This window comes from Hippocampus zosterae, chromosome 18 (assembly GCF_025434085.1).
Source record: "Hippocampus zosterae strain Florida chromosome 18, ASM2543408v3, whole genome shotgun sequence".
In the NCBI taxonomy this organism is placed as follows: Eukaryota; Metazoa; Chordata; class Actinopteri; order Syngnathiformes; family Syngnathidae; genus Hippocampus; species Hippocampus zosterae.
In genome coordinates this window covers 17,322,584-17,349,884 of record NC_067468.1, presented here as the reverse complement: position 1 = coordinate 17,349,884, position 27,301 = coordinate 17,322,584, and the positions used below count along the sequence as shown (strand labels likewise).

The window sequence follows — 27,301 nt, the reverse complement described above, 5'->3', positions numbered from 1 at the left end:
GGGTTTAGGTAAATGGGTGAGGGGTTAGGTTTGAGAAGCTCCGAGTCATGGTTGTGGGTTAGGTAGAAGTTAAGGAGAGGACATTTTGCTTTTAGTGTTAGAATTAGGCATTTTAGGTTAGGTGTTTCGGCAGTTCTGATGAAAGTTCGGGTTTGGAGTAGGGTTTAGGTTCAGACAAGGTGTAGGGCCAGAGTTAGTATTAGGTTAGGGCTGGAGAATCTGGGTTTCAAGTTAGGGATAGGATTAAGAGGATCAGGGTTAAGATTTGATGTTAGGAGTGAGACCCTTAGGTGTTTAGGCAGTTCGGGTTCAGCATTTTGGCGTTTCAGCATTGATGGTTAAGAGGTTACAGGGGATTAGGGTTATACGAGGTTAGCGTTAACGGTCTGGTTCGGGAGTTGGGATTAAGAGGTAGGATTTAAAATTGGCCTTGGGGGTTTAAAGTGTTAGGGGTTTAGAGTAGGGGATTCAAGAGTTATGGTTTAGGATAGGGGCGAGGGTACAGGGCTAGCGTTTAGAGTTAGAAGGTTCAGGATAGGGCAGGGGTGTCCCAACTTGGTCTGTCTGTTTCTCCAGCTCTGCCGGGAGCAACACACCTTTATTCAAATAACCAGGATCATTCTAATGACTGAGCTGGCTGATGAGCTGATCATCTGAATCAGGTGTGTTACACATGAAAGAGGTGGAAAAAAAGCAGGACATTGGCCCTCCAGGCCCAGACATTCCTGGAGTATGGATGAAGGCTGGTGCTCGGATTTGGGGGGTTGCATTGTCAAATCGGGTTAGGATTAAGGGGCTAGCATTTTCTGGGTCAAGGTTTAGGATTACCATAAGTGTAGTTAGGGGGTGTAGGGGAGGGGGTCATTGTTTATAGGTTAGAGTACAAGGACAGGTATTAACATTGAAGGTTGGGGAATTAGGGTTTGTGTAAGGGGATTAGGGAGAATGGCAGGGGTGTCCAAACTCGGTCCTCAAGGGACGCTTGTCCTGACCCTTTTCCAACTTTGCCAGGAGCAACACGCCTGATTCAAAAAAAATCAGGATCGTTCTAATGCTGCTTCAGAGATTGCTGATGAGCTGATCATCTGAATCAAGTGTGTTGCAGCCAGGAGAGGTGGACAACGGGCCGGACAGTGAACCTCCAGGCCCGGGGCTCTGATGTGGGGGTTGCATTGTCAAAATCGGGTTAGAATTGGGGGCTAGCATTTTGTGGGTCAAGGTTTAGGGTTAATGTTAGTTTAGTTAGGATTCGTGTTTATAGTTAGGTTAAGGGGTGTAGGGATCATGGTTTAGAGGTTAGAGTACATGGACAGGTGTTGGCATTAGGGAATTAGGGTAAAAGGCAGGGGTGTCCAAACTCGGTCCTCAAGGGACGCTTGTCCTGACCCTTTTCCAACTTTGCCAGGAGCAACACGTCTGATTCAAAACAATCAGGATCGTTCTAATGCTGCTTCAGAGATTGCTGATGAGCTGATCATCTGAATCAAGTGTGTTGCAGCCTGGAGGTGGACAACGGGCCGGACAGTGGACCTCCAAGCCCGGGGCTCTGATGTGGGGGTTGCATTGTCAAATCGGGTTAATTAGGGGCTAGCATTTTGTGGGTCAAGGTTTGGGGTTAATGTTAGTTTAGTTAGGATTAGAGGGTTAGTGTTTATAGTGAGGTTAAGAGGTGTGGGGATCATTGTTTAGAGGCTAAAGTACATGGACAAGTGTTTGCATTAGGGAATTAGGGTTTGAGTGAGGGAGATTAGGGTAAAAGGCAGGGGTCTCCAAACTCAGTCCTCAAGGGACGCTTGTCCCGTTTTCCAACTTCGCCAGGAGCAACACACCCGATTCAAATAATCAGGATCGTTCCAATGCTGCTTCAGAGATGGCTGATGAGCTGATCATCTGAATCAGGTGTGTTGCAGCCGGGAATGGACAACTGGCAGGACAGTGGCCCTCCAGGCCCAGGGCTGGACATGCCTGCAGTATGGATGAGGGTTAGGGTTCAAGTTTAATTTTAGGATTTAGGGGTTGCGGATTTAGAGTCTTACGGATGAATTGGGTTAAATATGTCAGGGGAGAATTAAAGGTTAAGATTTAACATTAGCTTAAGGATTATGGAGGTTAGCGTTCAGGGTAGGTGATTTGAGGGTTTTGGTTAGGAGTGAGGGTACAGGGTTAGGGTTATAGTTTACTGTTAAGGGTTGGTGAGGAGGTTAGCATACCGAGTGTGAAGATTTTATTGGAACAGTGCACATTCATCAACACAAGAATAAACAGCGGAAATGCGCCACATTTCCAAATGCTGGTTTGATGTAGCACACAACACATAAAACACGGACAGTGATGCAATCTGAGCCACTTTTCCCACATACACATTTGAAGCAGTCCTAGATGAAAGAAGCGTGTCATTTCAGTGACCAGAGATGTTATGCTGAATATGTGCACATGTTTGCAACAAGCCAAGTTTGAAAGTAAACAAGACAGTGTCCATTGACTGAAGAAAAAAAAAAAAGATTGGTTCACTTCTGTACCTTAAATTTGTTTCATTGACAGTCAGCACTGACGTTCCTCTCCTCATTGACCTCTGCTCCACAAGCCAACCAGCCACACCAGCACAGACAGTCCAACAGCGCTGTCATCTCCACTAAATAGACCAGGCCTGTGAAAAAAAGCTCAATATGTGGACACGTCTGCAACAAGCCAAGTTTGAAAGTAAACAAGAGGGCCGAGTGTCCATTGACCAAAAAAAAATTAAAGGTTCGCTTCTGTACCTTAAATTTGTTTCGACAGTCAACACCGACGTTCCTCTCTCTCCTAATCCTCGGCTCCACAACCCATCCAGCCGCACCAGCGCATACCGTCCAACAGCGCCGTCATCTCCACTAAATAGACCAGGCCTGTGAAAAAGCTCATTACAGGTGCAACGAACAAGCACCCGGGTTTGGATTAGAGGATTAAGCGTTAGGTAGTAAACACTTACACCAAACCCCCGTATCCTAAAAGCGTCGACGCACCAAACCCACGCCTGTATGACGAACCGAACAGCCTGAATGCGTCATCGCATAACCTTAACACCCGACTATACTCAAACAAAATCCCTTGTACCCTGACTCTGAACACCTAACCCTTAATGCCTATACATCTAACCACTGAACCCAAAAATTCTCTGCCTTACTCCAATTCCTAACCCCAAACTCAAACCTCGAGGGTTAACCCTGAACATCGTGCCCTTACCTCAACCATAAACCCCTAACTGTCAACCCTCCAACTTTATCCCCCAATTCTACCCCTCACCACTTTAACCATACCCCAAATGCTTACTCTAAACTTCAACCGTAACCCTAATTTCCCTTTACCCTGAAACTCAGGGGTGTCCAAACTTGGTCTCAAAAGGGCCGCTGTCCTGTCTGCTTTGCATCTCTCCTGGCTGCAACACACCCGATTCAGACGATCCGCTCATCAGGCATCTCTGAAGCAGCATTACAACGATCCTGATTATTTGAATCAGGTGTGTTGCTCTTGGAGGAGCTGGGAAACGGGCAGGACAGCAGCCCTTAAGGACAGAGTTTGGACACCCCTGGGTTTGAGGGTTTAAGGGAAATTAGGATTAAGGCTGAGGTTTAGAGTTAGCACTTGGAATATGGTTAAAGTGGTTAGGAGTAGGATTAGGGGTTAAAAGTTAGAGGGTTGACAGTGTTAAGGGTTTATGGTTGAGGTGACGCAGATAGGCATCTAGTTTTATTAGAACGGTGCACACTCATCAACAAGAATAAACAGCAGAAATGCACCATACTTCCAAATGATGACAGTGATGCAATCTGAGCCACTTCTCCCGCATACACGACTGAAGCAGTTCTAGATGACAGAGGAGAGAATAGTGTCATTTCAGTGATCAAAGTTATGCTCATTATGTGAACACGTCTGCAAAAAGCCAAGTTCCAAAGTAAACAAGACAGTGTCCATTTAACGAAAAAAAAAGGATTGGTTCACTTCTGTACCTTAAATTCGTTTCATCGACAAGTCAGCACTGGCGTTCCTCTCCTTATCCTAGGCCACACCAGCGTAGACCGTCCAACAGCGCTGTCATCTCCACTAACTGAAAAAAGCTCATGACAGGTGCAAGGAACAAGCGTCTGGGTTTGGAATTGGGTGAGGGGATTAGAGAAAGGGTTTTTGGAAGAGAGGGTTAACCGTTAGGTAGTTGGGGGATAGGGTGAGAGGGTTAGGTGTGAGAAAGTCAGCATTACGGGTTGGCTTGAGCAGGTTTTGGGCTTACCGTTATGATTTAGGCTTAACACCTCTTTTTAACCTCAATCCTACCCTTTACCCCAACCTATAACACCCCAAACGTGTATTCTTTAGGGTTGCAGTGACCAACTGATCACATTTCAGAATGACCTCAAACCCTCTCACCCTTCCTCTAACCTCAACCATAACCCAACTTTAAACACTAAACCCGTATCCTTCTAAAAGCGTGGAAACAAACCGTCTGCAAGCCAAACCCGAACAGCCCAAATGCATCATCCCATAAGCCCAACACCCGAGTATCCTCAAACAAAATCCTTCAAACCCTTCCCTCTGAATGCTTAATGCCTATACATCTAACCACCTAACCAAAGATGCCTTTCTTCCTCACCCCAATTCTAACCCCATCTCAACCCTCAAGTGTGAACCCTTAACATGGTGCCCTCACCTCAACCCATAACACTTTCAACCCTCCATCTTTTAATCCCTAATCCTACCCCTCTCCACTTTAACCATATCCCAAATGCTCACTCTAAACTAACCTTCATCCTAATTTCCCTTTACCCTTAAACCAGTGGTGTCCAAAATGTCGTCAAGGGCTGCTGTCCCGGCCGTTTTGCATCTCTCCCGGCTGCAACACACTTGATTCAGATGGTCAGCTCATCAGGCATCTCTGAAGCAGCATTACAACGATCCTGATTATTTGAATCAGGCGTGTTGCTCTTGGGGGAGCTGGGAAACGGGCAGGACAGCCGCCCAAGGACAGAGTTCGGACACCCCTGGGTCTGAGGGTGCAAGGGAATTTAGGATTCAGGTTGAGGTTTAGAGTTTGCATTTGGAATATGGTTAAAGTGGTGAGGGGTAGGATTAGGGATTAAAAGATGGGGTTGACAGTGTTAGGGTTTTATGGTTGAGGGCACGATGTTCAGGGTTGGCGCTCGAGGTTTGAGATTGCAGTTAGAAATTAGGGTAAAGCAGATCGGCCTCTTAGGTTAGGTAATTATCTGTATAGGCATTAGAGGTTAGGCCTTCAGAGTAAGGGTTCAAGGGATTTTGTTCAAGAGGATAGGCAGGTGATGGGGTGAGGCGATAATGCATTCGGGATTACAGAACAGTTCACATTAAATCACAAATACAGTTAAGGCGGTGAGAGTTACGCATTTTGGCGTGTGGTAGATGAACACATACTGCATCTGCAAGACAGAAACGAGCCAGGACCGTTTGTGTGAATTTACCACACCGCATGTACAAAACGAGGTTTTGGGGCAGTTCCGACTCACCACGGTCTGGAAGAGCTGCAGACGCTGCTCTCGGATTTCCAAACTACCGCTTTGTGTCCAGCGTGCATCTTGTCCATCATACCATCAATCACGATAAACCTGCCCGTCTGACCAACGTCAGCGCTGGGGGAGGTGTAAACATCAGGCTTGTCAACTTTGGTTTATTGGTCTCCGTTATGAATGTAACTATTATTGATTTGTACGGACTTAATCATGTAGTTACATTCTTAACATTAGCCAGAGAAATATTTTGAAGCGCGATGCATGTAATGTACCTGCAGTGGACCACGATGGGCGCGACGGGCGGCTTGAGCGCCTTTGACCTTCTTGGAACTTGAGCATGCCGATGGGATTGAAGGACACGCCGAAGTTGGGCCAGTTGGTGAAATGGAGCGGCGTGACCACACCCGGCATCATTCGATTGCTACGAGATGAACAAAGTGTTAAGTGAAAATCGTTGCCCAGAACGAGCCATTCGATGCTTCTGATGTGTTGGACGTAGAACTTGCGTATGGTGTAATCCACCAGTACGTCCGAGTCCTCCACTGCCACGTGCCTGTAGGTCCAGCAGCCCCGATCCAGCCAGTGACAGCAACTGTCACACACGTCCTACATGGCAATGGACAGCTTTCATTTTGTTTCAAATTGCAATTTCAGAGCCCTTGGAAAGTTCATGCTCCACCATCGCTTTGACTATTCCTCCATTTTACTCTTGCCACTTGCAATGGCAAGGAATTTTAGATTAACTGAAGAAAATTAGGGTGAGACCCGAATTAAATTTTGGGGAGGTCAGAAGTCCCTTTTATGCCGCCGTTTTTTCCCGTTTCGCTGCATGACAACCACTCACTTCCTTCAGGTGCGCCAGAATAACCTCCTGCTCCCAAATCATCCTCCAGACATCAGCTATCGTGTCCTCTTTGGACCTGGCACAACAAAAATCGTGTTTGTTTTTTGCAAAGTAACTCGGATCGAGTGAACATCAACTTACCTTGTGCTGCTGAGAATTTGTTCTTTATGGTGAAACCCTGTTCAAGGAAAACTTGGAAGAAAATCGAGCAATTATCAATCTACCACTCACGTCAATGTTGAAGTGGCGTACGAGTGTTGGGGAGTCTGGCGATTGGGGTTAGGGTCAGGGGTTACAGAATTTAGGCGTCGAAGTTGGAGTTCTTCACTGTAAAATGCGAGAGCCCCTTTGGCCCTGCACAGCAAGCAGCGATAGCCGCCCTCTGTTGGTCAAACCTTGTCACTGCAAACTGAGGAATACGGTATACAAGAAACTGCGGCATCCTCTTATGGGGGGGGGGGGGGGGGGAGATTAGGTTTGAGGTTAGGTGTTGGTTGAGCATGAGGATTGGGATGTGAGGGTAGGCGTGTCCAACTCCGGGGCTTGAGGGCCACTTTTCCAGCTCCGACGGGTGCAACACACCAGATTCAGATGATCAGCTCATCAGCCAGCATTTGAACGATCCTGATTATTTGAATCAGGCGCGTTGCTCCTGGGAGAGATGAAAAACAGGCAGGACAGCGGTCCTTGAAGACCAAGTTTGGACACCCGTTTCTTGGGGCTTGGGGGTGAGTTGGCGGGAGAATCAGGGTTAGGGGTTTTGATTAGAGTTAGGATTCGGCAGTAAGCGTTAGTCCGTTCCAGTTTTAGGCATTTTTGCGAATGGCAGATCAACGCATACCGCAACTACAACTACAACCCAAACCCACAACACCAACCCACAACACCAACATCTCTACTAACTAACCCTAGGTCGGAACCCCGCTCCTACCCATAACCCACTGAACTCCAACCACAAATAGGAGCATTCCGCCATTTTCAAAATACTCGAGGGGCACTCGCCTCCGGGGAGGGGCACTCGCCTCCGGGGAGGGGCACTCGCCTCCGGGGAGGGGCACTCGCCTCCGGGGAGGGGCACTCGCCTCCGGGGAGGGGCACTCGCCTCCGGGGAGGGGCACTCGCCTCCGGGGAGGGGCACTCGCCTCCGGGGAGGGGCACTCGCCTCCGGGGAGGGGCACTCGCCTCCGGGGAGGGGCACTCGCCTCCGGGGAGGGGCACTCGCCTCCGGGGAGGGGCACTCGCCTCAAGACAAAAATTAGTCTTACCTTGTAGATGGTGGTCTTGGACGAATCACTTGAAGACGATCTTGCAGATCCCAGCTGTAGGCAGAAGCACAGGTGCCTGCAGCTCCAATGTCAACGAGCGGTGTTGTAAACCAGGGGGCTTGTATCGCCTTTAAAAAGGCGCCCTGTCAGGAATGTAACCTTTAGTTGCAATGCAAAATGCATTGGAGTATATACAATCACGCCACCCCTTCCAGTCAAGGTGTCACATAAAATTCGAAATTATCACATTCGGTCATCACAAACTGAATAAAATATGATTGAGAATGACACAATAAAGACAATGACTTAAAATGATGCAATAAATCTAATAAGTAAAGAAATAACGTATATAAAAACATACATTTAAACCAAATTTACATACTTCCTGAGTGCCGCAATGAATGCTGGGAAGGTATAATTTCCAGCCCAGTATTCCGTGACCGTATGTTGTAAATCCACGCAGACCATTCGAAAATAGAAATGCGTACACCTCGAAAACTTCTTAAAATACATCGCGAAGATTGGAAAAAGTGTCAGAATGTCATTTAATTTTTGTTTTCCCAGAATATCATTAAATCAGGATAAGGATCAAGAGCGAAAGCCATTTCCTTTAATGTAATGGCGACGGAATAGCTCCCAGAATGCTTTGCGGCACCAACCATCGATTTTAAATGCATGTTTTGTGACACTTATCTTGTTTTGGATACATCATTTATTCAGTCGTTTTTTCTCTCTTTTCATCATCAGCTCAGCGTGATTTCAGTTTGCTTTCATAAATGTATTTAAAAGTGGCACCGTGAGTTAACTAGAAGGTCGGATTGGAGCGTTGTATAATGTTTGCAAATGATCCACTATGCTTTGCAGCACTAAGAATCGAGTTTAAATGCATGTTTTGTGACACTTATTTTATTTGTTTTGGATGAATTATTTATCCAGTCGTTTTTTCTCTTTTCACCATCAGCTCAGATTGATTTCAGTTTGCTTTCATAAATTTCGTTTTTAACGTGGGACCATGATTGTACTGGAAATTTGGATTGGAGGGTGCGATGGCGTGGAGTGTCCACCCGAGGGAGACACTTTCATGCCTTCGAGATTGTGGCTTTTTTTTTTGCTGAATATTTCCCATCATGCTTTGCGTCACTAAGAATTGCATTTAAATGCGTTTTTTGACGACTATTTTCTTTGTGACAATTATTTTCTTATATGTTTGGATACATTAATTATTCAGTCGATTTTTCGTTCGTTTTTTTGCTATAGTTCCCATCATACTTAGCGGTGTTTAAGTATGTGTGTTCTGACAATTATGTTTCCCGACAATTATATTCCGCGTGAGGGGGGCGGGCGCACCCCAGCATGAGATGGAAGACATGTCTTGTCACGGAGGAAGGCCCAGCCTGAGATTGAGAGCATTCCATGTAGTGGAGAAAGGCCCAGCGTGTGATGGAGCCCATGCTATGTCATGGAGAAAATCACTTCGGCTTGAAATGAAACTATCAATTCAAGCTACTCTAAAGTGGTAGGTAGACCAGGCATGATCAAGCCATGTTCAAATTGGCGCGATCAAGTATTTTGCTGCCCAAGCTGCCCAAGCTGCCCAAGCTGCCCAAGCTGCCCAAGCTGCCCAAGCTGCCCAAGCTGCCCAAGCTGCCCAAGCTGCCCAAGCTGCCCAAGCTGCCCAAGCTGCCTGCACTCACTTGATTGCTAAGGTGAGACAGCAACTGAAATCAAAGTGAAAGGCATTGGTACTTGATTTATCGCCATACCATTTACAGTCAAGGTGTCACAACCAATTCTTAATTATCATATTTGGTAATAGCAAACTGAATAAAGTACGGGTAAAAAGTGACAGTAAAACCAATGACTAAAGAAATAATGTCCATAGAACAGACATTTAAACACAATTTACATTCTACGTGTGCCGCAGTGAATGCTGGGAAGATAAACAATTTCCCCGCTCAGCATTCCTCAAGCGTATGCTGTAATACACACAGACCAAATATAGAAATGCTTCAAAAACTTCTTAAAATACATCATGAAGATTGTAAAAAGTGTCAGAATGTCATTTAATTTTTTTTCCAGAACGTCATTAAATCAGTAAAATGGAGCAAGAGCGGAAGCCATTTTATATTGAATGTAATGGCGACGGAATAGCTCCCAGCATGCTTTGCGGCACTAAGAATCGCGTTTAAATGCACGTTTTGTGACACTTATTTTCTTATTTGTTTTGGATACATCATTTATTCTGTCGGTTGTCCATTTCTTTTCATCATCAGCTCAGATTAATTTCAGTTTGCTTTCATAAATGTGTTTAGAAGTGGTACCGTGCGTGTACTGCAAGGTTGGATTGGAGGGCTACGATATGTTCAGAAATGCTCCCATAATGCTTTGCAACACTAATAATTTCTTTTAATTGCGTTTTGTGACACCCATTTTCTTTGTGACAATTATTTTCCCATTTGTTTTGGATACATCTTTTATTCAGAGTTCTCCCTTTTCATAATCAGCTAAGATTGATTTCAATTTACTTTCATAAGTTTTTTTAATGCGGTACCGTGATTGAACAGGAAGTTCAGAGAGGATGGGTGAGATGGCGCGGCGTGTCCACCGGAGGGAGACATTCAGACCTTCGGAGATTGTGGCTTTGTTTTTTTGGAAGACAATTCAATAAACGAGTTGGTCGATGAAAGCACAAAGAGACGAAAAGCAAGTGAGACGACAGGGCAGAATTGTTTCTCATGCCCTCATTAGTTTTGTGGCTGCTAAAGGCTCCCCAAACCGGTTCGAGGAGCACAAAGCGCACCTTCCGACATTTCAAACGGTTTGGAAGGGTGCGATGGCGCAGCGTGTCCGCCGGAGGGAGACACACAGGCCTTCGGAGAGTGTGGCTTTGAGCTAGATCATTCAACATGAGTTGATACGTGGACGAATTTGGAATGAATACCTAAATCATCCAACAGCTAGTCGTATGACAGCAAAGAATTCTTTGCGAATGCCATTGTTGTTTTCGCTGCTGCAAAAAGGCTCCCAAGAGTGTGTCAACGACCAATGGGAAAGTCCTATCCAAAATGGAGGGGTGCAATGGGGCGAGGTCTCCACCGGAGGGAGCCATATTCAGGGCTCGGAGATGCTGGCTTTACTTTTATTTCCTTTTCTTTTAGCCTTTGGATTACATCCAATTTTAAAAAAAACAGGCAAAGATTGGGGCAGTTTTAATAGAAAATACATATTGACCATAGATCTTGTTTTTAACTCGCGAATATATAATACAAGCATCCCTTTCACAGTCAACACTGACGTGTTTATCATCAATTCAAGCTGAGCTGTATTTTGTTTTATTCACGTCCCTTATATTGATAATCGGCAATGCCTTCATTGTAATCACTAATTTTGGATCAATTCACCCACTATCAAGTTTCAGCTGCAACACACAAGCATTGATGGTGTTTGTGTTGGTTTGGTTCAACTTACCGAAGAGCTCAAAGTTGAAAGCTGCTCAAGACGCCGAAATGCAGAGAAATCCACAGCATCAGCAAGTTTCCACACGCAAGCATTTTCACTCCTCGAGTGTCGAAATCAAACACAGATTACTATAGTGACACGAAAGCACCTAAGAGAGCAACCCCAATTTGAGTGACTCCAACTTGAAAGAAAACATGTCATAAAGGTCACCTATTTGCTGGTCATAAAGAAGTCTTAAGATTCAAGGAACGAGCATGACCCAAATCAATCCGTATTTTAAAAAAATTAAAGAAAAACCAAGCAAATCCTGTCCAATCTAGTCACGATGTTTTCGCAGATTAGCCACAGCACTTTGGTTCCAGGAGCTGAGGTAACAAATTGAAATTGTCCCCAAAGTTGTCCACTTAAGTCCGACTGGAGTCAATCAACTTGATTCCCTTCCCCGCGGCTGGCTAATCAAGACAAATCATACCGGCTGTGTGCTGCCCTTCCAAACTTCTGCAAAAACAGCTCGCCGCGCCTCTCCATTCTCTTGGCTGGAAGAAAAGGATTTTTAGCACAAATCTTGTTTTCGCGTAAACAGGTCTGGAGTAATGCGTTTCAAATGGAGGGTAAAATGCGATTATGGTGGCGATAGAAGTAAAATTAGGAAGCATTTAATGTAAGAAAATATACATCCGTGGAAAGTAGACCCTTTAATCTACGAGGCAGCAAAGCCACAGTAACACTATTTCCGTGTGTGTGTGAGGGTAAGGGAAAGGGGGGCACGTGGGTGAGACCGAACTGTCCAGGCGTGGTTAATCCAATTTATTTTCTTGCGGCAAGCACATAGTTTGATTACATAGGGATTGGCACTGGCAATTGATTAATCGTCATACCCTTTACAATCAAGGTGTCACATCTGACTCGTAATTTTATCCATTTGTGTTCATATTGTATTTAATTGAAAGATGTTTGTTGTTTTTTTTTCTCTTTCTCCTTTCTTCCTTCTACATACATTCTTGCTGCTGGAGGCTGTAAATTTCCCCAGTGTGGGACGAATAAAGGATATCTTATCTTATCTTAATTATCACATTTGGTAATAGCAAACTGAATAAAGTACGAGTAAAAAAAATACACAATAAAAGCAATGACTAAAAAATGACACAATAAAAGCAATGACAAAAGAAAAAATGTCCCTAAAACAGACATTTAAACACGATTTACATTGTTCGTGGGTGCCGCAATGGATGCTGGGAAGGTATAGTTTTCCGCCCAGCATTCCACGACCATATGTTGTAATACGCGCAGACAATTCAAATTTAGAAATGCGTACAACTTCAAAAACATCTTAAAACACATCGTGAAGATTGGAAAAATTGTCAGAATGTCTCTAGAACTTTTTACAGAATATCATTAAATCAGTAAAAAGGAGCAAGAGCGGAAGCCATTTTTTATTGAATGTAATGTCGAAGGAAGAGCTCCCACCATGCTTTGCGGCACTAAGAATCGAGTTTAAATGCATGTTTTGTGACACTTATTTTCTTATTTGTTTTGGATACATCATTTATTCCGTCTGATGTTCTTTCTTTTCATCATCAGCTCAGATTGATTTCAGTTTGCTTTCATAAATGTGTTTAAAAGTGGTACCGTGAACCTGAACTGAAAGGTCGGATTGGAGGGCTCCGATTTATTCGGAAATGCTCCCACAATGCTTTGCTCATAAGAGTGTGTTACTCACCAACACACTCTTATTCTTCTTTCTACATACATTCTTGCTGCTGGAGGCTGTAAATTTCCCCAATGTGGGACGAATAAAGGATATCTTATCTTATCTTATAAACGTTCCCTGTTGTAAAATCTTTGCGCACTCTCACCAGTGTGGGTTCTCGTGTGTACTTTTAAGTTTCCCTTCTGAGAGAAACATTGACCACAAATTGAGCAGGCAAAAGGTTTCTCTCCACTGTGCGTTCTCGCATGTTTGATCAAGGTTCCCTTTTCAGAGAATCTTTGACCACAAACTGAGCAGGCAAACGGTTTCTCGCCAGTGTGGGTTCTTGTATGTATTGTTAAGCTTCCTTTCTGAGAGAATCCCTGACCGCAGATTGCACAAGCAAAAGGCTTCTCTCCAGTGTGTGTCCTTGTGTGTGACCTCAAGTTTGCCCTTTCCGAGAATCTTTGATTGCAAACTAAGCAGGCAAATGGTTTCTCTCCAGTGTGGGTTCTTGTGTGTGTTTTTAAGCTCACCTGTGTAGAGAAGTGTTGGCAACAAACTGAGCAGCCAAAAGGCTTCTCTCCAGTGTGCTTTCTGATATGTGTCCTTAAGTTTCCATTTTGAGAAAATCTTTGGCCGCATACCGAGCAAGCAAAAGGTTTCTCACCAGTATGTGTGTTTGCGTGTGTTCTCAAGTGGCCCCGATGAGAGAATCTCTTACCGCAATCTGAGCAGACAAAAGGTTTCTCTCCAGTGTGGGATATCATGTGGCTTTTCAAAAGTGACTTATACACAAACGTTTTTCCACACCGAGAACATTTCCAGCGCTTGTTGTCGGTGCGCCGTGTCATTTGGTCATCGTCATCCTCCTCCTCATCATCATCATCAGTGCACGGAGACTGCGAGGTGTCGTCGCTCTCCGACAACGGTGCTAACAGGCCGTCTGCTTGCGATCCTCCACAGAGGTCGCCATCACCTTCTGTTGTCAAGTGTTGCCTTGGGCAGCCGCTCAGAGGCTCCACCCCTCCATTCTCATAATGACCGTCATCTTCGCTCTTCAATGGGACACCAGTCGACGTCAACTCTATGATGTCATCTACCTGCTCTTCCTCCTCCTTTTCGATGTTGGAGAGCTGCATCTGCTGCTCCTCTCGAATGCAAAGATGCTCGGAGGCCTTGTATTTAATGCCAGGCAACCGCGGCTCCTGCTGCTCACGGCTGAGGTATTTTTCACTCATGTCTGTGGGACGCAAGAAGGCAAACACTACATTTAGCATTAGCACCGTTCACAGGAAGGAACAGCACACCTTTGTCAGATGCTCATTTGTAAATTTCCGACTACAACGTCACGATGTGTAGCAAGGTCCCGCCCGGCTACACATTGAGCAGGAGCTGAGAGTTGCTATGTCCTGCTTCAAAAAGCTTCGAAAAGCTGTGCATTGCAAAACGTGCTCATCGTAGCCATTAATCCAGACATCATCTTTGGTTAAAAAAAACTCAGCGCAAATTATATATTTTTGTTTTTTCTGGTTAAAGTATTTTTTTGATATTGTTGGTGCTCACTTTGAACGCATTATTGTTTATTGATTTTATGTCATTTTATTTTTCCCTATCGTATGGTTTGACATGGTCAGTCAAATATAATTAAGGATTTTAGTTTTTGAATTTCACATGCTTTTGAAATGTTTTCTGTTGCAGTTAATAAAGCTATTGTTGGTTGTAAGTTGGTCCATATTTCTTTATCTTCGCGGGGGGATGTTTTCTTCTTCCTAGGCGGGGGGCAGGGGGCATGACACAAAATAATCGAGAAGCACTGCCCTAAATACAGTACTCGTTGATGGCGCCGCTAGAGAAGCACGGATACAAACATTGTACATCACGCCGCATTGCAATGTGGACAACGGTGCGCATTGCTTGGAAACTGCTCGTACTACCAGATGTGATATTTTCGACGTTTGCTATTTTTGAAATGAATGAAGACAAGGTCAGAAAAAAAGGCCACTCGACGCTCACGTGTGATCTCTGCTTACCGAGGAGTTGGTTGGCAGCAGGCGCGTCCATTTTGTTTGCGGCTAGCTCAGAAATGCTAAGCAAGGCCGAGAATCTTCAACGTGCACGGACGCCAGTTTTATCGCACAGGAAGATTTTACGAGTGATCGTTTGCTCCACAACAGTAGCGAGGCGTGTGCCGTACGGTAGCCAGGCTTCGTTCAGCACAGAAGCGACACGCGTAAGAAGTGAAGTGCGTGCGACTAGCGCCAGTTGCTACAGCTGCCGCTGACGAGATACGGCGACTCCCCTTAGACAAATTTCACAAGAGGCGAACACGCGAACCACGCCGTTGTTTAACACTCAAACTTCTCGCTACCGAGAACCTACGAAGCTATCGGTGCCTTGCATAATAACGCGAGGAATGTGTCAATGCGTATGAATACGAGTGCATCTGCCACGGTGATGGTCCCCAGGCCGAGACGCTCCTTTTCTTCATGGCTTATTTGGGAATCGTGCAACTGAACGATTGCCTGCTTCCTCTGAAGGTTCACAAAAAAACAAAAAAAAACAAAAAAGAAATGTGGAAACTTAAAAGTGGAGTTGGGTGTTAGCTGTAAGAGCAAATGAACCACTTTTACTGTCATTTGGGCCTTGACAAGTAATCACCACGCAACCATGGTTATCGGCTCTGACCTTTGACCTTTTCACTGGAAGCTCGCCACCGCCCCGAATAAATGGAGTTAGTACCACTGTCTGGATTACGGTATTTTATTCAGGATCCTATTTACACTTTTCCATCTGATCAGAATAAACTAAAAGGTTTTTCAGTCAATCGTCCACTTGAGTGACATGGACATCACCAAAACGTGAGAGAAACTAGACACGTTGCCTTCATCGGTTTAGCACGAGTGCTAGTCGACAACCCTTTTCCGCAGGAGGCTCTGAAGAAGATACCGAGAACACGAGCGGCAGAATACAAAAGCGTCGATAGATTCCGACAATGTTTCAAGTCGGCGTCAGTGAATGTCAAATACGAATGTCCATTTTCATTTCGACGGTCATTGATCTCTGCTGCGCTCACCAGCGCAAATATGTCTTTTGACCTGATCCTTACGAGAGAAACTTTGACCGCATACTGAGCAGCCAGTGTGTGTTTTTGAGTGTGCCCTAAACGTCTCTTTTCGAGGGAATCCTTTGCCGCACACCGAGCAAGTATACGGCTTCTCTCCGCTGTGCGCTTTCGTGTGACGGTTTAAGTTGCCTTGGTGAGCGAATCGTTGGCCGCAGACTGAGCAGGCAAAGGGTTTCTCACCGGTGTGCGTTCTGGCGTGCGCTTGGAAGTACCTGCGCGAAGAAAATCTTTTACCGCACAGCGAGCAAGCAAAAGGTCTCTCTCCAGTGTGCGTTCTCGTGTGCGTGGTCAAAGTGCGCCTCTCACAGAATCTTTGACCGCACACCAAGCAGGCAAAGGGTTTCTCGCCCGTGTGCGTTCTCGTGTGCGTTTTTAAGTTTGCCTTTGTGGAGAAGCTGCGGCCGCAATCCGAGCAGGCAAAAGGTTTCTCTCCGGTGTGCGTTCTCATGTGCGTCGTCAAAACGCGGCTTTCGGAGAACCTTTGAGCGCATACCGAACAGGCAAAAGGTTTCTCTCCGGTGTGTATTCTCGTGTGGATTCTAAGATTTCCTTTGACAGAGAATCGGAGGTCGCAGAATGCGCACGCAAAAGGTTTCTCTCCTGTGTGTGTTCTCGTGTGCGAGGTGAGGTGTACCTTTTGAAAGAATCTTCGGTCACACACTGAGCAGGCAAACGCTTTCTCACCAGTGTGCGTTCTTGTGTGATTGGCCAAAGTGTGTCGATAGGAGAATCTTAGGCCGCACACTGAGCAGGCAAACGCTTTCTCTCCCGTATGCGTTATCGTGTGTCTCCTCAAGCTTCCTTTTTGAGAGAATTGTTGACCGCACACGGAGCAGGCAAAAGCTTTCTTTCCCGTGTGTGTAATGGTGTGCCGTCTTAAGCTTCCCTTTTGAGAGAATTTTCGACCACAAATTGAGCAGGTAAAAGGTTTTTCTCCGGTGTGGACAATCATGTGCATTTTCCAAAGAGACCTGTAGACAAAAGTCTTCCCACACTGAGAACAGTCCCAGCGTTTTCTGTCAGTGTGATGTGTCAGATCACCTTCCGACTGCTCATCCTCATCCTCGGTGTCAGGAGAGTCTGACGCGATGTCGTCGCTATCTGATAGTGGCGCTAACAGGCTGTCTGCTCGTGGCGCTCCATGGTGGTCGCCGTCGCCTTCTGTTTTCACGTGTTGACTTGAGCTGCTGCTTGGAGGCTCCGCCCCGTGGTTCTCCCCCTCACATTGACCTTCATCTTCGGTCTTCAAATGGACACCAGTCACTGGCAATTCTGTGAAATCCTCCTCCTCTTTAATGTATGAAGGCTGCGGCTGCTCCTCCGTTTTGACACGGGGGGCCTCCAACGCCTCCTCCTCCTCTTTAATGTCACACAACTCGGGCTCCTGCGGCTCAGGAGCAAGATGTTGTTCGCAGACGTCTGCACGACATAAGAAGACAAACATACACGGTTTCATCGTTTCAATTCTTTTGCGAGGCGATCATAGGTCATGGAACTGGGAGGTGAAAAAAAACATCTAATAAACACAAAAGAGTACCTAAAAAAAGTGACAACATTTTGAATGGCAGGTCCAAATAATGTCCTTGTCAACACATTTCATTTGATATATTTAAGGCTCGAAAGTTATGTTCTACAATTCCCCGTCATAAATCACGAGACCCAATGTAACGTTTGTGCAACTACTGTCAGAGAGTACGTCAAGGTACTCATTCATAATCGTCAAGTGGCCAATGATTGTGACCGTTGTGTGTGAAGGGCCAGGATTGCTACACAACCCTTTCGGACCAGATCGTGAGAAATGCTCCCTTTAGGCTTTTTACAAAGTAGCAAACGCTTCTTTTTAAAAGCTACGTATGATCGTTGTTGTTTTTCTTTTGTTTTTTTCATCGGGGAAAAACGACGTTGTTGTGTGGTCAAAACGCGACTCTCGGAAAACGTTTGACCGCATAGCGAACAGGCAAAGGGCTTCTCTCCGGTGTGAATTCTCATGTGGATTCGTAAATTCCCTTTGGTAGAGAATCGTTGTTTGCAAAATGAGCACGCAAAAGCTTTCTCGCCAGTGTGGGTTTGGGTGTGAAATTTGACATATCCTTTTGAGGAGAAGCTTTGACCGCAAACTGAACAGGCCAAAACGTTTCTCTCTTGCGTGCGTTTCTGCTGGAGACAAATTCCTTTGCGTGTTCTACATAGTTGGCCAATAAAGACCAGTCTGATTCTGATGCTTTTGCCGTCTGGGAGACTGAATGACCGCAGTGGGAGCAGGAAAAAGCTTCTTCTCCAGCGTCGTATAGCGTGCGTGTTTTCAAATGTGACTCATAGGCCAAAGTTTTCCCACACTGAGAACATTTCCCGAGTTTGTCGTCGGTGCGACGCGTCACATCACCTTGGTCATCGTCCTCGTTGTCGTCATCACTGTGAGGAGCGTGTGACGTTGCGTCGTCACCATCTGATTTCGGAGCAAAGAGGCCGTCTGCCGGCGATCCTCCGCGGTGGTCTTGATCATCTGCGGTTGTCGTTTGTTGTCTCGAGGGGTTGTTTGGAGGCTCCGCCCCTTCGTTCCCCGCCCCATATTGACCTTCATCCTCAGTCATCAAATGGACACCAGTCACTGGCAATTCCGTGAAATCCTCCTCCTCTTTAATGCGTGCTGGCTGCTGCTCCTCTTGATTTTTGCTGCGGGGGGGCGGCGGCGGCTGCTGCTCCTCCTCCTCAGCTTTAACTTGAATAGGCTCCAAATCCTGCTCCTCTTTCATGTCACGGGACTCTGGCTCCTGCTGGTCAGGATGAAGGTATTTTTCACTGACGTCTGCAGGACACGACAGGACAAACAAACACGGTTTGGTAAAGTTTATCGAATGGAATCTTTGCTTATCCAATGAGTCGATTTATTTCCCATTCGTGCTCAACACATTTACGATGTTTAAATAAAGGTGTTTTAACTTGTGGAGACAACCGCAAAGGGAGTAAAACTATATTTAAAATATGCACGCAGTGTCTCTTTGTCAAAGAAGGAATCTGACTTGCCTTGTGTTCAGCAAACCAGCCACGAAGAGGCAAAAAAGGACAAATCTCGCATGCGTTTTCCATTTAGGTTCCCCAAAGCTGTTCCATTTTAATAACACAGCATTAGCCACAAGCCTTTCAGAGCAAGCCTGCTGAAATGGGCCCGCGCAACGATAGAGAACACGTTCACATCCACACGGGAGACATTTTGGGATGTTGATACGTCATGTCATGCAGTGCCCGAATGAGGAGTCCAGAGAGAATGCACTTGAAGAAAGATCGACTTGACGTGGGAGCAAGCGAGAGCAAGCGAACAAACCTCTTCCGTGTGGACCGCTCTCCGCTTTTGTTCGAACAAGTTGCCTCTCGTACCTTACTTTGTTTCTTGCAAACATTTTTAATACGATAATCACAACGCTTTACGCTCCCGCTTGTACTGAGCGATATGTTGATATATTTTTTAAAAAGCGTCTCCTTTGTTAGCGGCCAGAACGAAAAGCTAAACTAAAAGCAGCTCGAATAAGATGAGCTACAATGAGCTCGAAAAGATTCAACGAGCACCTGAACGAGTTTAATGGGAAGCGAACCTGTAATCACTTAAGAGACTACTGTGTCGAGATTTCTGAATGCGCTTTGCTAATTCCGGAAGAACAATTTGGTGACGTGTTGTTACGTCAAGACGTACGCGGCAATACAAGTACGACGCAAAAGGTACGGCATTACACTTGGACAAATTTGACTCCAAGCTGAAAAAAAAGTGACAATAAAACAACCCAAATGTCGTAAGCGTGCAGAACTGATACCATTCAAAATGTACTTATCTGGAAAATGGAAGATACTAATGCAGACGTATGTGGCAACAAAAGCCACCGCTAACCGTCGGCTAATGTTGAAAACATTTGCCCACCGCTTCCACCAGGTCATTTCAAAGCCAGGATAAATAATTGTCAACTCGTTTTATTCCTCCATTGTGTACAGTGTGCATGAAAGACCCGCCGATTTGTTTCCAGAATGTATGTAGTCACGCAGAAGACGTCACGTGAATTGTCTTATACTTTCGGCTCACCCCAGCATTGAACGTGGAAATGTGTACACGACGTGGTTCTCTCAACATGGGTATGGTATAGTTTCATATTCTTGTAGACTCAAAATACACTTCAAAGTTCGGAGCCTTCTTTCAAATCTGTCATCCCCACTTTCGAGAGTCTCCTCATTGCAAAAAAAAAAAAAAAAAAACAAGCATTCAAAAAGAAAAGCTAAATGAGCTCTCGCTGTGGGCATCGCACGTCTCGAGTCGCTTGACAGTATGGACTCTGACGACTCGGATATCAAGATGGCCGCCGGCATCCGTCTTCCACAGGAAAACGGCGTCAGCAAGTGTCACGAGGCGTCCCCAGAAGGTGACGACATGGCGGCTAAGTTGGACTTGGACCTGAAACGAAGTCATGTTTCTCGTCTCGAATAATGTTTCTCATCTCCAAAGGAAAGTGGCTAGTCTTTGGCCGCACCTGTTGTGGGTCATGTGACTCTTGACGAGTTGTCCCGCTTCCAAGGCCGCCATGAGGGAGAGCTCCCCGGCCAGGACGGTGGCACAGACCACGCGGGCCAGCTGCCGGGCGTTCTCGCCTGGCTGCTCTGGCCTGGTGCCTTGGACTCCAAGCATCTACGCACAAACAATTTTTGGAAGGACAACACTTCCTGAAATAAATGAGCCTACTATTGTCACGGGGTGATGACTTCTTATGAGGTGATTTCTTTTCCTTTTGGCAACAACATGAGTGGGGGAACCCCCCCACCACCCCATTCTTCTTGGAAGTGTCCACTTTTTTCTCACTTAGAATGACAATGAGCAACTCGGTTTCCTCCGTTTGGTAGTTAGTTACCCGCAGACAGGCCTGCTGCGCTGGCAGGTTGGTGCCCCCGCCGACGGTCCCCAGCTCGATGGAGGGCATGGTGCAGCTGATGTAGAGGTCCTCGCCATCGGGGCCGGCCGCTTCCATCTGCGTGACGCAGTTGGCGCTGCTGACAGTCTGCGCGGGGTCCTGCCAACAGAACACGGCGTCCTTGCGCTTCATTTTCCACTGACGGCGATGAATCCAGCACCACCTTCGCCTTCTATTCACTTCACTTTACACGTAAAACACATCGCCGTTGAAATCAATGACCGTGACGGGATGTGGAGTTGGTTTTGTCATTTCGTCAGCGTTTCCCCAACCCTCGACGTTTGGCGCCTTGGGATTTTGGGGGCTTCTTGACATTTGGCAGGATAAAATTCCAAGAAACTCATCGCCATCTTCTTAATTAAACAAACTAGAGCGATAGAAGAACCCGGTTGTGCGCTCACTTGGCCGCAGGCGATGAAGATGGCCGCCACGATGTTGGCGGCGTGCGCGTTGAAGCCGCCAATGCTGCCTGCCATGGCCGAACCCACCAGGTTCTTGTTGATGTTGAGCTCCACCAGTGCCGCCGTGTTACTCTTCAGCACCTCGTTTAACGAAAAACAAATCCTCCTGAAATCACTTTTTTAACGGCAAGATCCGAGTGTCGCAGACTTTCAAAATCACAGGGTTTTTTTTTTCAGGAAAAGAAAACCCACCACATTTTGTTGGCTAAAAAAAACATTTGAATAGAGTTGAAAATCCATGGGGGGAAAAATGTCACTTATTTCCTACCAAAGACAAATTAAAATCCGATTGGAATGGGGGAGCAAGAGGGGGGCTACCATGACTACAATCGCATAAAATCTGACTTTGCAGACCACAACTTTTGTCAAGAAAATACAAGTGACTTGGAAAACAAGGGCCATTTCGGGTTTAAAATGTCATTCAATTCTTCAGATCTCTCTTTTTTTGGACGTCTTTTTGCCCCGTTACCTCGCGGACCACCTTGGCAGGGAGGGTGGCCTCGCACACGGCGCCCTTGCCGCGGCCCAGGATCCAGTTGATGGCGGCCGACTTCTTGTCGGTGCAAAAGTTGCCGCTGACGGACAGAACCTCCACGTCGGCATGCTGCTGCCGCAGTCGCTGCAGGGCCTTCTCGCAGCCCTGCAAACAGATGTCATTCCCTCCAGCAAAGAAACGCATTTTTGCTCAACTCATTTTCATATTTCGGCCTAAAGAGGTGGACTGTCAGAACTAAGTCTCGCAACTGAATATTACACGTACCCCGTTCAACGAAAAGCCCCCACCCAAAAAAAAACAAAAAACAAAAACATGTTCTGCCATTCCCAGTTGGCGTACATAAAGCAAGGAGAACGGCACTTTGTGTATCCACGGACGTGGGAAGGCACCTTTGAGAGCATGTTCATGCCCATGGCGTCTCCGGTGGGCGCCTCAAAGCGGATGTAGAGGTTCCTCCCCGCTAAGCCAACCAGCATTTTCTCCAGCCGGGCAAACCTGGTCGGGCCAAAAAAGCGGCGTCAGCCCGGCGACGCGTCAATCGACGAGTCGGCCGCGGCGCCCGTCACGGCACCTGCTGGTCCGGTCGAAGGCGTCTTTGATGACGCTCAAGCCCTCGGCGCTCTCCAGCCACGCTTTGACCTCGGCGGCGCGGCAGGCCGAAGGCAGGCGCACCGCGGGACCCCGAGACATGCGGTCGGCGAGCACCCTGCTGCGACAGCCCCCGCTCAGCTGCGACAAGCCATCGCAAGATCAATTCAATATTGGAACTTTTTTTCTTAAATCTATTTTCTCGCCGTGCCTTTTTTCTTTTAGCTTGAAAAAAGGTGGACGCAGGCGTGATACGCGTCGGCACTTACAGAAAGAGCCCGGCAGCCCCGGTTGGTGCTCGCCACCAGGCAGCCCTCGGTGGTCGCCAGGGGAACGTAAAAGTGCTTGTCGTCCAAGGGCAGCGGGCCGGCCACGCCCACCGGCACCGGCATGTAGCCGATGACGTTCTCGCAGCACGTGCCCATCACCTGCCGAACGGGACCTTCGCATCACCTCCGTCCCGTTCCAAAGGAACACACGGCGGCAAGGTTGGCGTCGCCTTCACCTTGGCGTAGTCGTAGTTTTTGTACGGCAGCGACGACAAGGCGGCGGGAAGGGGCAGCCTGGCAGACAACATCTCCCTCCTGATGGCCACGCCCCTCTCGGGGCTCTCCAGCACGGCGTCCAGCTTATAGTTGAGGATGTGCCGCGACGCCACCAGGTCCATCACCTCGCCGTCGCTGAGGCAGCGGGGCCCTCGCTGGAAAGACGGCGAGCGGGCGCGGTCTGATGCCACGGCCGCGAATTCGACGTCGCCGGAGTCGGGCGGGAGCTCACCTGCGGATCGGCGAGGATGTCCAGACATTCCTGGAGCGGGCGGGGGCGAGCTTCGGCTTTGGGCTCATCGGGCGTGCCGGCCTCCTCTGCTGTGAAGCGCGTCAACAAAACGGGCCTTCAAAAAAACGATTCTTGGCAAAATAAGACTTTGCGCCACCGCTTTTCTCTCGGGAACCCTCAGAAGCGAATACTTCTTGTGGAACAATTTTGGGGGGTGAAAAAATAAATACCTGCGAACTGAGACATTTTTCACGTCTTGACAAAAAAAGAAAATTAGCGAGGTGAAAACAAATGGGAAAAAAGGAAAATGTAGTAAAAGAGACATTTTTTTCCTTTGAAAAAATGGATCCCATTTCTGTTCAAGAAACAACTGTGGTGAAATGTGACTGCTGACGTGTCGCCAAAAGAAGCAATTATTCACCTTCCTCCTCGCCCAAACTTCCGGACCCCGCCGCCGCGCCGCTGTTGGCCAAGTCCATGGCGCAGCAGCCACGGGCCGCGGGCGCCAACCGGCGGGCGGGGGGCGCGCCGCCCGAGGCGTTCTTGACGGACAGCGACGACTCGGTCTCGCTCTGCTCGAACAAGACGTACTTGACGGCAAGCAGCAGGGCCAGGCCCAGCGTGATCGCCTGCTCCATGTCCACCCTGAGGAGCGCCAGCGGCGGGATTAGCGTGCGCACGTGCGCGCGCAAGGCCACCGGAGAGAAAATGTGGAGAACGCCCACGAGGGGAGAGCCCTAATATGGTTCGCGGATCCCCTGGCGGCTTTGTGGTTGAACGGCTCAAGATTGGCGCGTGCGTGAGCCATTAAAAATAGTCTAAGCAAATTCAGGCCAATTGGACGCCAGCCTAAAATGGAGGAAAAATACACATTTTGCAACAGACCAACAACACTTTTGTATTTGTCGTTGCCAATTGAAAAGGCAAAACAGCGAATGACAAAGACGACAGCAATCTTACTGTTGATAGGACGTTTGGTTTTGTTTTTTTTTCCTTCCATACCCATTCAGCTGTAGCGGCCGCATGGAGGCGCCGCGCGCCGGCCTCTTGTGCGCGGAGTCCGCCTCTGTCCGGTTGTGGCCCGGATGCTCGGCCGCCAGTCGCGCGTGGGCGTGGACCAGAGCGAGTCCCAGCGACTTCAAAGACAGACGCGGTCCCGGTGACGTCGGAGACTGCGCCGACCGAGGCGCCGGCGCCGCAACTCACCATGATGAGCTTCACCCTCTGCGTCACGGGATTGGGCTTGTTGTGCTCTTCTTCGGCCAGAACGCGGGCAAAATGGCTCAGCTGCCAGATGGGACGACCCTCGTGGCTTTCCATCGACAACTGCGCACGCCGGAGGGAAAACGTCAACATCAAACAGCAAAGACCCCCCGACAAGGCTTGGGGAGCAAAAAACATCTTGTGGAGGTTTCAAAAAATGCTCGCTGGCGTTTTGACTCGCACTCTCTGACAAGAGCGCCCTCGGATATTTCACCAAATCAAACGGACCGGGCCTCAACGTATCGATGAGTAACAATCTGCTCTCACTCAGACGTCCCGCTTGCCATTTTCGGCCGCCTCACCTCGAGAACCAGCGAGACGCAAGCGGGGAAGAAGGTCATGAAGACAAAGTAGTTGGCCAGCACCGACATGCAGCCGAAACAGCACATGATCTCCAGCTGCGGCACACCTGGACCACATCGATTCAAGTCGTGATCTTGAGCACGTATCACCACCGGCGACGGCAGCAGCGGGTCCTACCTGACATGGTGCCGATCCCGATGACCAGACACTCCACCAGAGCATCCAGCGTGAAGGTGGGGCCCAAGATGGCCATGCCCTGGGAGATGTTCTCCCTCACCTCATCCTAAGGTTACGCACGCACACACGCACGATAAGCCCACCAGCATTTCGGCTCCCTGCGTGAGGAGGACGCGTCACGGTTGGCGCATTCACCTGAGAGTTGCTGCTGAGGGCAAATTTAGCCAGCGTGCAGGCTTTGGACAGGTCGATGAGGAGGAGGAAGAAAGGGAGCGCTTCGCTAGGGGGAGTGGGGGGGCGACAGGACCGTGTTAGAACCACATTGTCTCCAAGGAACGTTTTGAAACACACACAATCCATCTATCTATGGTATTGCAACGGGTGAGTCAACCTTTTATGTACAAAAAAAAAACGACCACTACAGTATTTATTATTATATACATATATATGATATGATTTTTGGGTGGGTTGTAAAACATTAAAAAAATGACTAACTTTGGGAATTTTCCAAAAGAGTAAAGTTAACTGCAGGCACTCGTCCAAAAATGTGAACGTCACGAGAGTCGATTTAGTTCCGTGACACAATTCAAAGAGTGAAACTTGTGTCATCCGTACATTCATGGATGGGGGGGCACCTGCATGACCAATGGGGACGACTTACTTGAGACCGGTCAGCTCTCTGCCGAAGAAGTGGATGACGACCGAGCTGAAAACAAAACTGGAGAATAATGTAAATAAGCCGGCAATACCTACCCTCCCCCACAAAAGAAAGAAGAAGAAAAAAAAGTCAGTGAGCTTTTATGGCAGTCCAAAGGTCTTCAGAGATGCAAAGGATACCGACCCAGAATGTACTTGGAGCCCAGCTGTCGGAGGTTCCGAAACTGCAAGTAGATGTAAATGAGAGCCGCGCAGCGCGTCACGGTCAGGATGACGGCGTCGCTGCCGTGGCTCGGCTAAAAAGGGGAAGGCGGGCGGTCAGGTTTCCCAGGCCGGGCCTGAAGAGCGAGCGGCGGCAAAAGTTTCACCTCGCGCTCCGCTTTGGGACAGCGGTTCCAGCCGCACGCGTGGCTGCTGGCGGCCAGGCCGTTCATGGACATGAGGCAGACGCTGAGCGCAAGGGTGCCCACGATCACCTCCCACGGGTGGGCGGCCACCAGCAGGCCGTGGAGGCGGAACAGCCTCGCCAGCATGCTCTGCGGAAAGAGAAAACGTCTCGCGCTCGCTCCGCGGCCAGAGGGAGTCCGCGAGCGTGCGCGAGTGTCCGCTCGCCGATTGAGCTAACGGTGGACTTTTCCCGCGGTCTTCTGAAACCTTGGTGCAAGGGAACTAGGTTACAGTAAGTTGAGTTCACAAAAGCACCATCTCGTCGCGCTTAGGTACCAAGGGACTATGATGCAGCCAACTGGCGGACTTTGATTGGACAAAAGTGGCGATTGGCCACATTTTGGGCATCATGGCGCCACGGAACTATGTTGAAGTGATCTGCGGTGCTTCCTTCAGACTAGCAACGCCTTGCCATCTTGTGGATGCTGAGGTTAGTTTAGGAGCTTCATCCAGATGAAAACAGTACTTTCGGATATTCCCTTCAGGTGAAGTGGCATACTTGTAGTGTTCACACGTGACTGCTGTCCTCAAAACAAGGCAGAGGGTGGCTACCTACTACGATGGTGAAGTTACAACAGAGGCGAGGTAACGTTCGACGGACAGCTAACACGTCGATTTCCTCTACGTTTATATACCCAAACGCAATTTTAGACAGAATTCCACCCAATTTGGAGGCATTCGTGGCGTCAACATGAACACATTGCGACAACGCTAACGATAAAACTAGCGCCCCGGTGTTAGCATTAGCCGTCCGTCCGTCGCGTCTACATTCATTACGTCGTACTCGCCGAAAAAAATGTTGTTTGATCGGTACGCGGGGACAACGTTCTCTCGAAATAATAATATCTCGGTTAAAAACATACGCACTTGCGATCGCGTCTTCTGGTGCTCAGCGAGTTGTTTCCATGATAATGAACCAACGTCCCGTCCGCGTCCGTGTCGGCTCGCAGTCTTAACGGGGAGGAGGAGCCCCAGTTGATACAGTAACCCGGAAGGGATTACGCAACGACCCTCGCGTCACTTGCTGCGCAATTTAAAAGGGGGTGGAGCCAAGTCGTCACTTTAAACAAAGACATGGAAGAGAAACCTAATGATGACAATTGTAGACACCGCCTAAACTAAATGGTCTGTTTGAACACCCCAACCGAAACGGAGGAAAGCCTACACATCCTGTCTATATTCTATCTGATCAATTGTAAGGTTCCTCGACCTCAGGTGTGCCACTCCGCGTGGCCACTCGATGTTGCTGTTTCTCCACTCAATGGGCGGATGACAAGCGGACAGA

At 47.8% G+C, this 27,301-nt stretch overlaps 3 protein-coding genes and 2 long non-coding RNA genes across 6 annotated transcripts in view; 1 reads left to right on the top strand and 4 right to left on the bottom strand.

The window, feature by feature from the left end:
- The window catches only part of LOC127591686 (uncharacterized), a 6,599-nt gene extending 2,115 nt beyond the window's left edge, over positions 1–4,484 (bottom strand). The window contains exons 1-2 of one of the 2 annotated variants that reach the window (XR_007959927.1): positions 3,987–4,484; positions 2,520–2,647 (exon numbers count right to left, since the gene is read on the bottom strand). This is a non-coding gene — a long non-coding RNA (uncharacterized LOC127591686). Of the gene's footprint in view, positions 1–2,519; positions 2,648–2,759; positions 2,899–3,986 lie in introns of those variants that run through there. The other variant, XR_007959928.1, reaches the window with a different exon arrangement.
- A 3,346-nt stretch (positions 4,485–7,830) lies between these two features.
- LOC127591687 (uncharacterized) lies at positions 7,831–12,614 on the top strand. Its single transcript, XR_007959929.1, has 3 exons — positions 7,831–8,037; positions 9,564–9,719; positions 12,489–12,614. It is a non-coding gene; the product is annotated as an uncharacterized LOC127591687 (long non-coding RNA).
- Positions 12,539–15,172, bottom strand: LOC127591685 (zinc finger protein 239-like). The gene is made up of 3 exons (XM_052051996.1): positions 14,808–15,172; positions 12,908–14,017; positions 12,539–12,822 (listed from the first exon to the last, which is right to left on the bottom strand). The coding sequence occupies exons 1-3, from the start codon at positions 14,836–14,838 to the stop codon at positions 12,815–12,817; spliced, it is 1,149 nt and encodes a 382-aa protein (XP_051907956.1). The 5' UTR covers positions 14,839–15,172; the 3' UTR covers positions 12,539–12,814.
- Positions 15,173–15,523: 351 nt separating this feature from the next.
- On the bottom strand, positions 15,524–19,690 carry LOC127591684 (gastrula zinc finger protein XlCGF57.1-like). The gene is made up of 3 exons (XM_052051995.1): positions 19,224–19,690; positions 18,285–18,707; positions 15,524–17,320 (listed from the first exon to the last, which is right to left on the bottom strand). Exons 1-3 carry the CDS (start codon positions 19,297–19,299, stop codon positions 15,828–15,830), a joined length of 1,992 nt encoding a protein of 663 aa, XP_051907955.1. The 5' UTR covers positions 19,300–19,690; the 3' UTR covers positions 15,524–15,827.
- Positions 19,691–19,845: 155 nt separating this feature from the next.
- LOC127591683 (3-hydroxy-3-methylglutaryl-coenzyme A reductase-like) lies at positions 19,846–27,040 on the bottom strand. The gene is made up of 20 exons (XM_052051994.1): positions 26,884–27,040; positions 25,938–26,105; positions 25,754–25,865; positions 25,574–25,661; positions 25,108–25,192; positions 24,913–25,018; positions 24,735–24,841; positions 24,376–24,495; positions 24,172–24,305; positions 23,591–23,814; positions 23,170–23,258; positions 22,898–23,092; positions 22,662–22,820; positions 22,376–22,533; positions 22,194–22,299; positions 21,778–21,948; positions 21,249–21,389; positions 20,788–20,946; positions 20,413–20,567; positions 19,846–20,336 (listed from the first exon to the last, which is right to left on the bottom strand). The coding sequence occupies exons 2-20, from the start codon at positions 26,100–26,102 to the stop codon at positions 20,285–20,287; spliced, it is 2,526 nt and encodes an 841-aa protein (XP_051907954.1). The 5' UTR covers positions 26,103–26,105; positions 26,884–27,040; the 3' UTR covers positions 19,846–20,284.
- Positions 27,041–27,301: the final 261 nt, after the last annotated feature.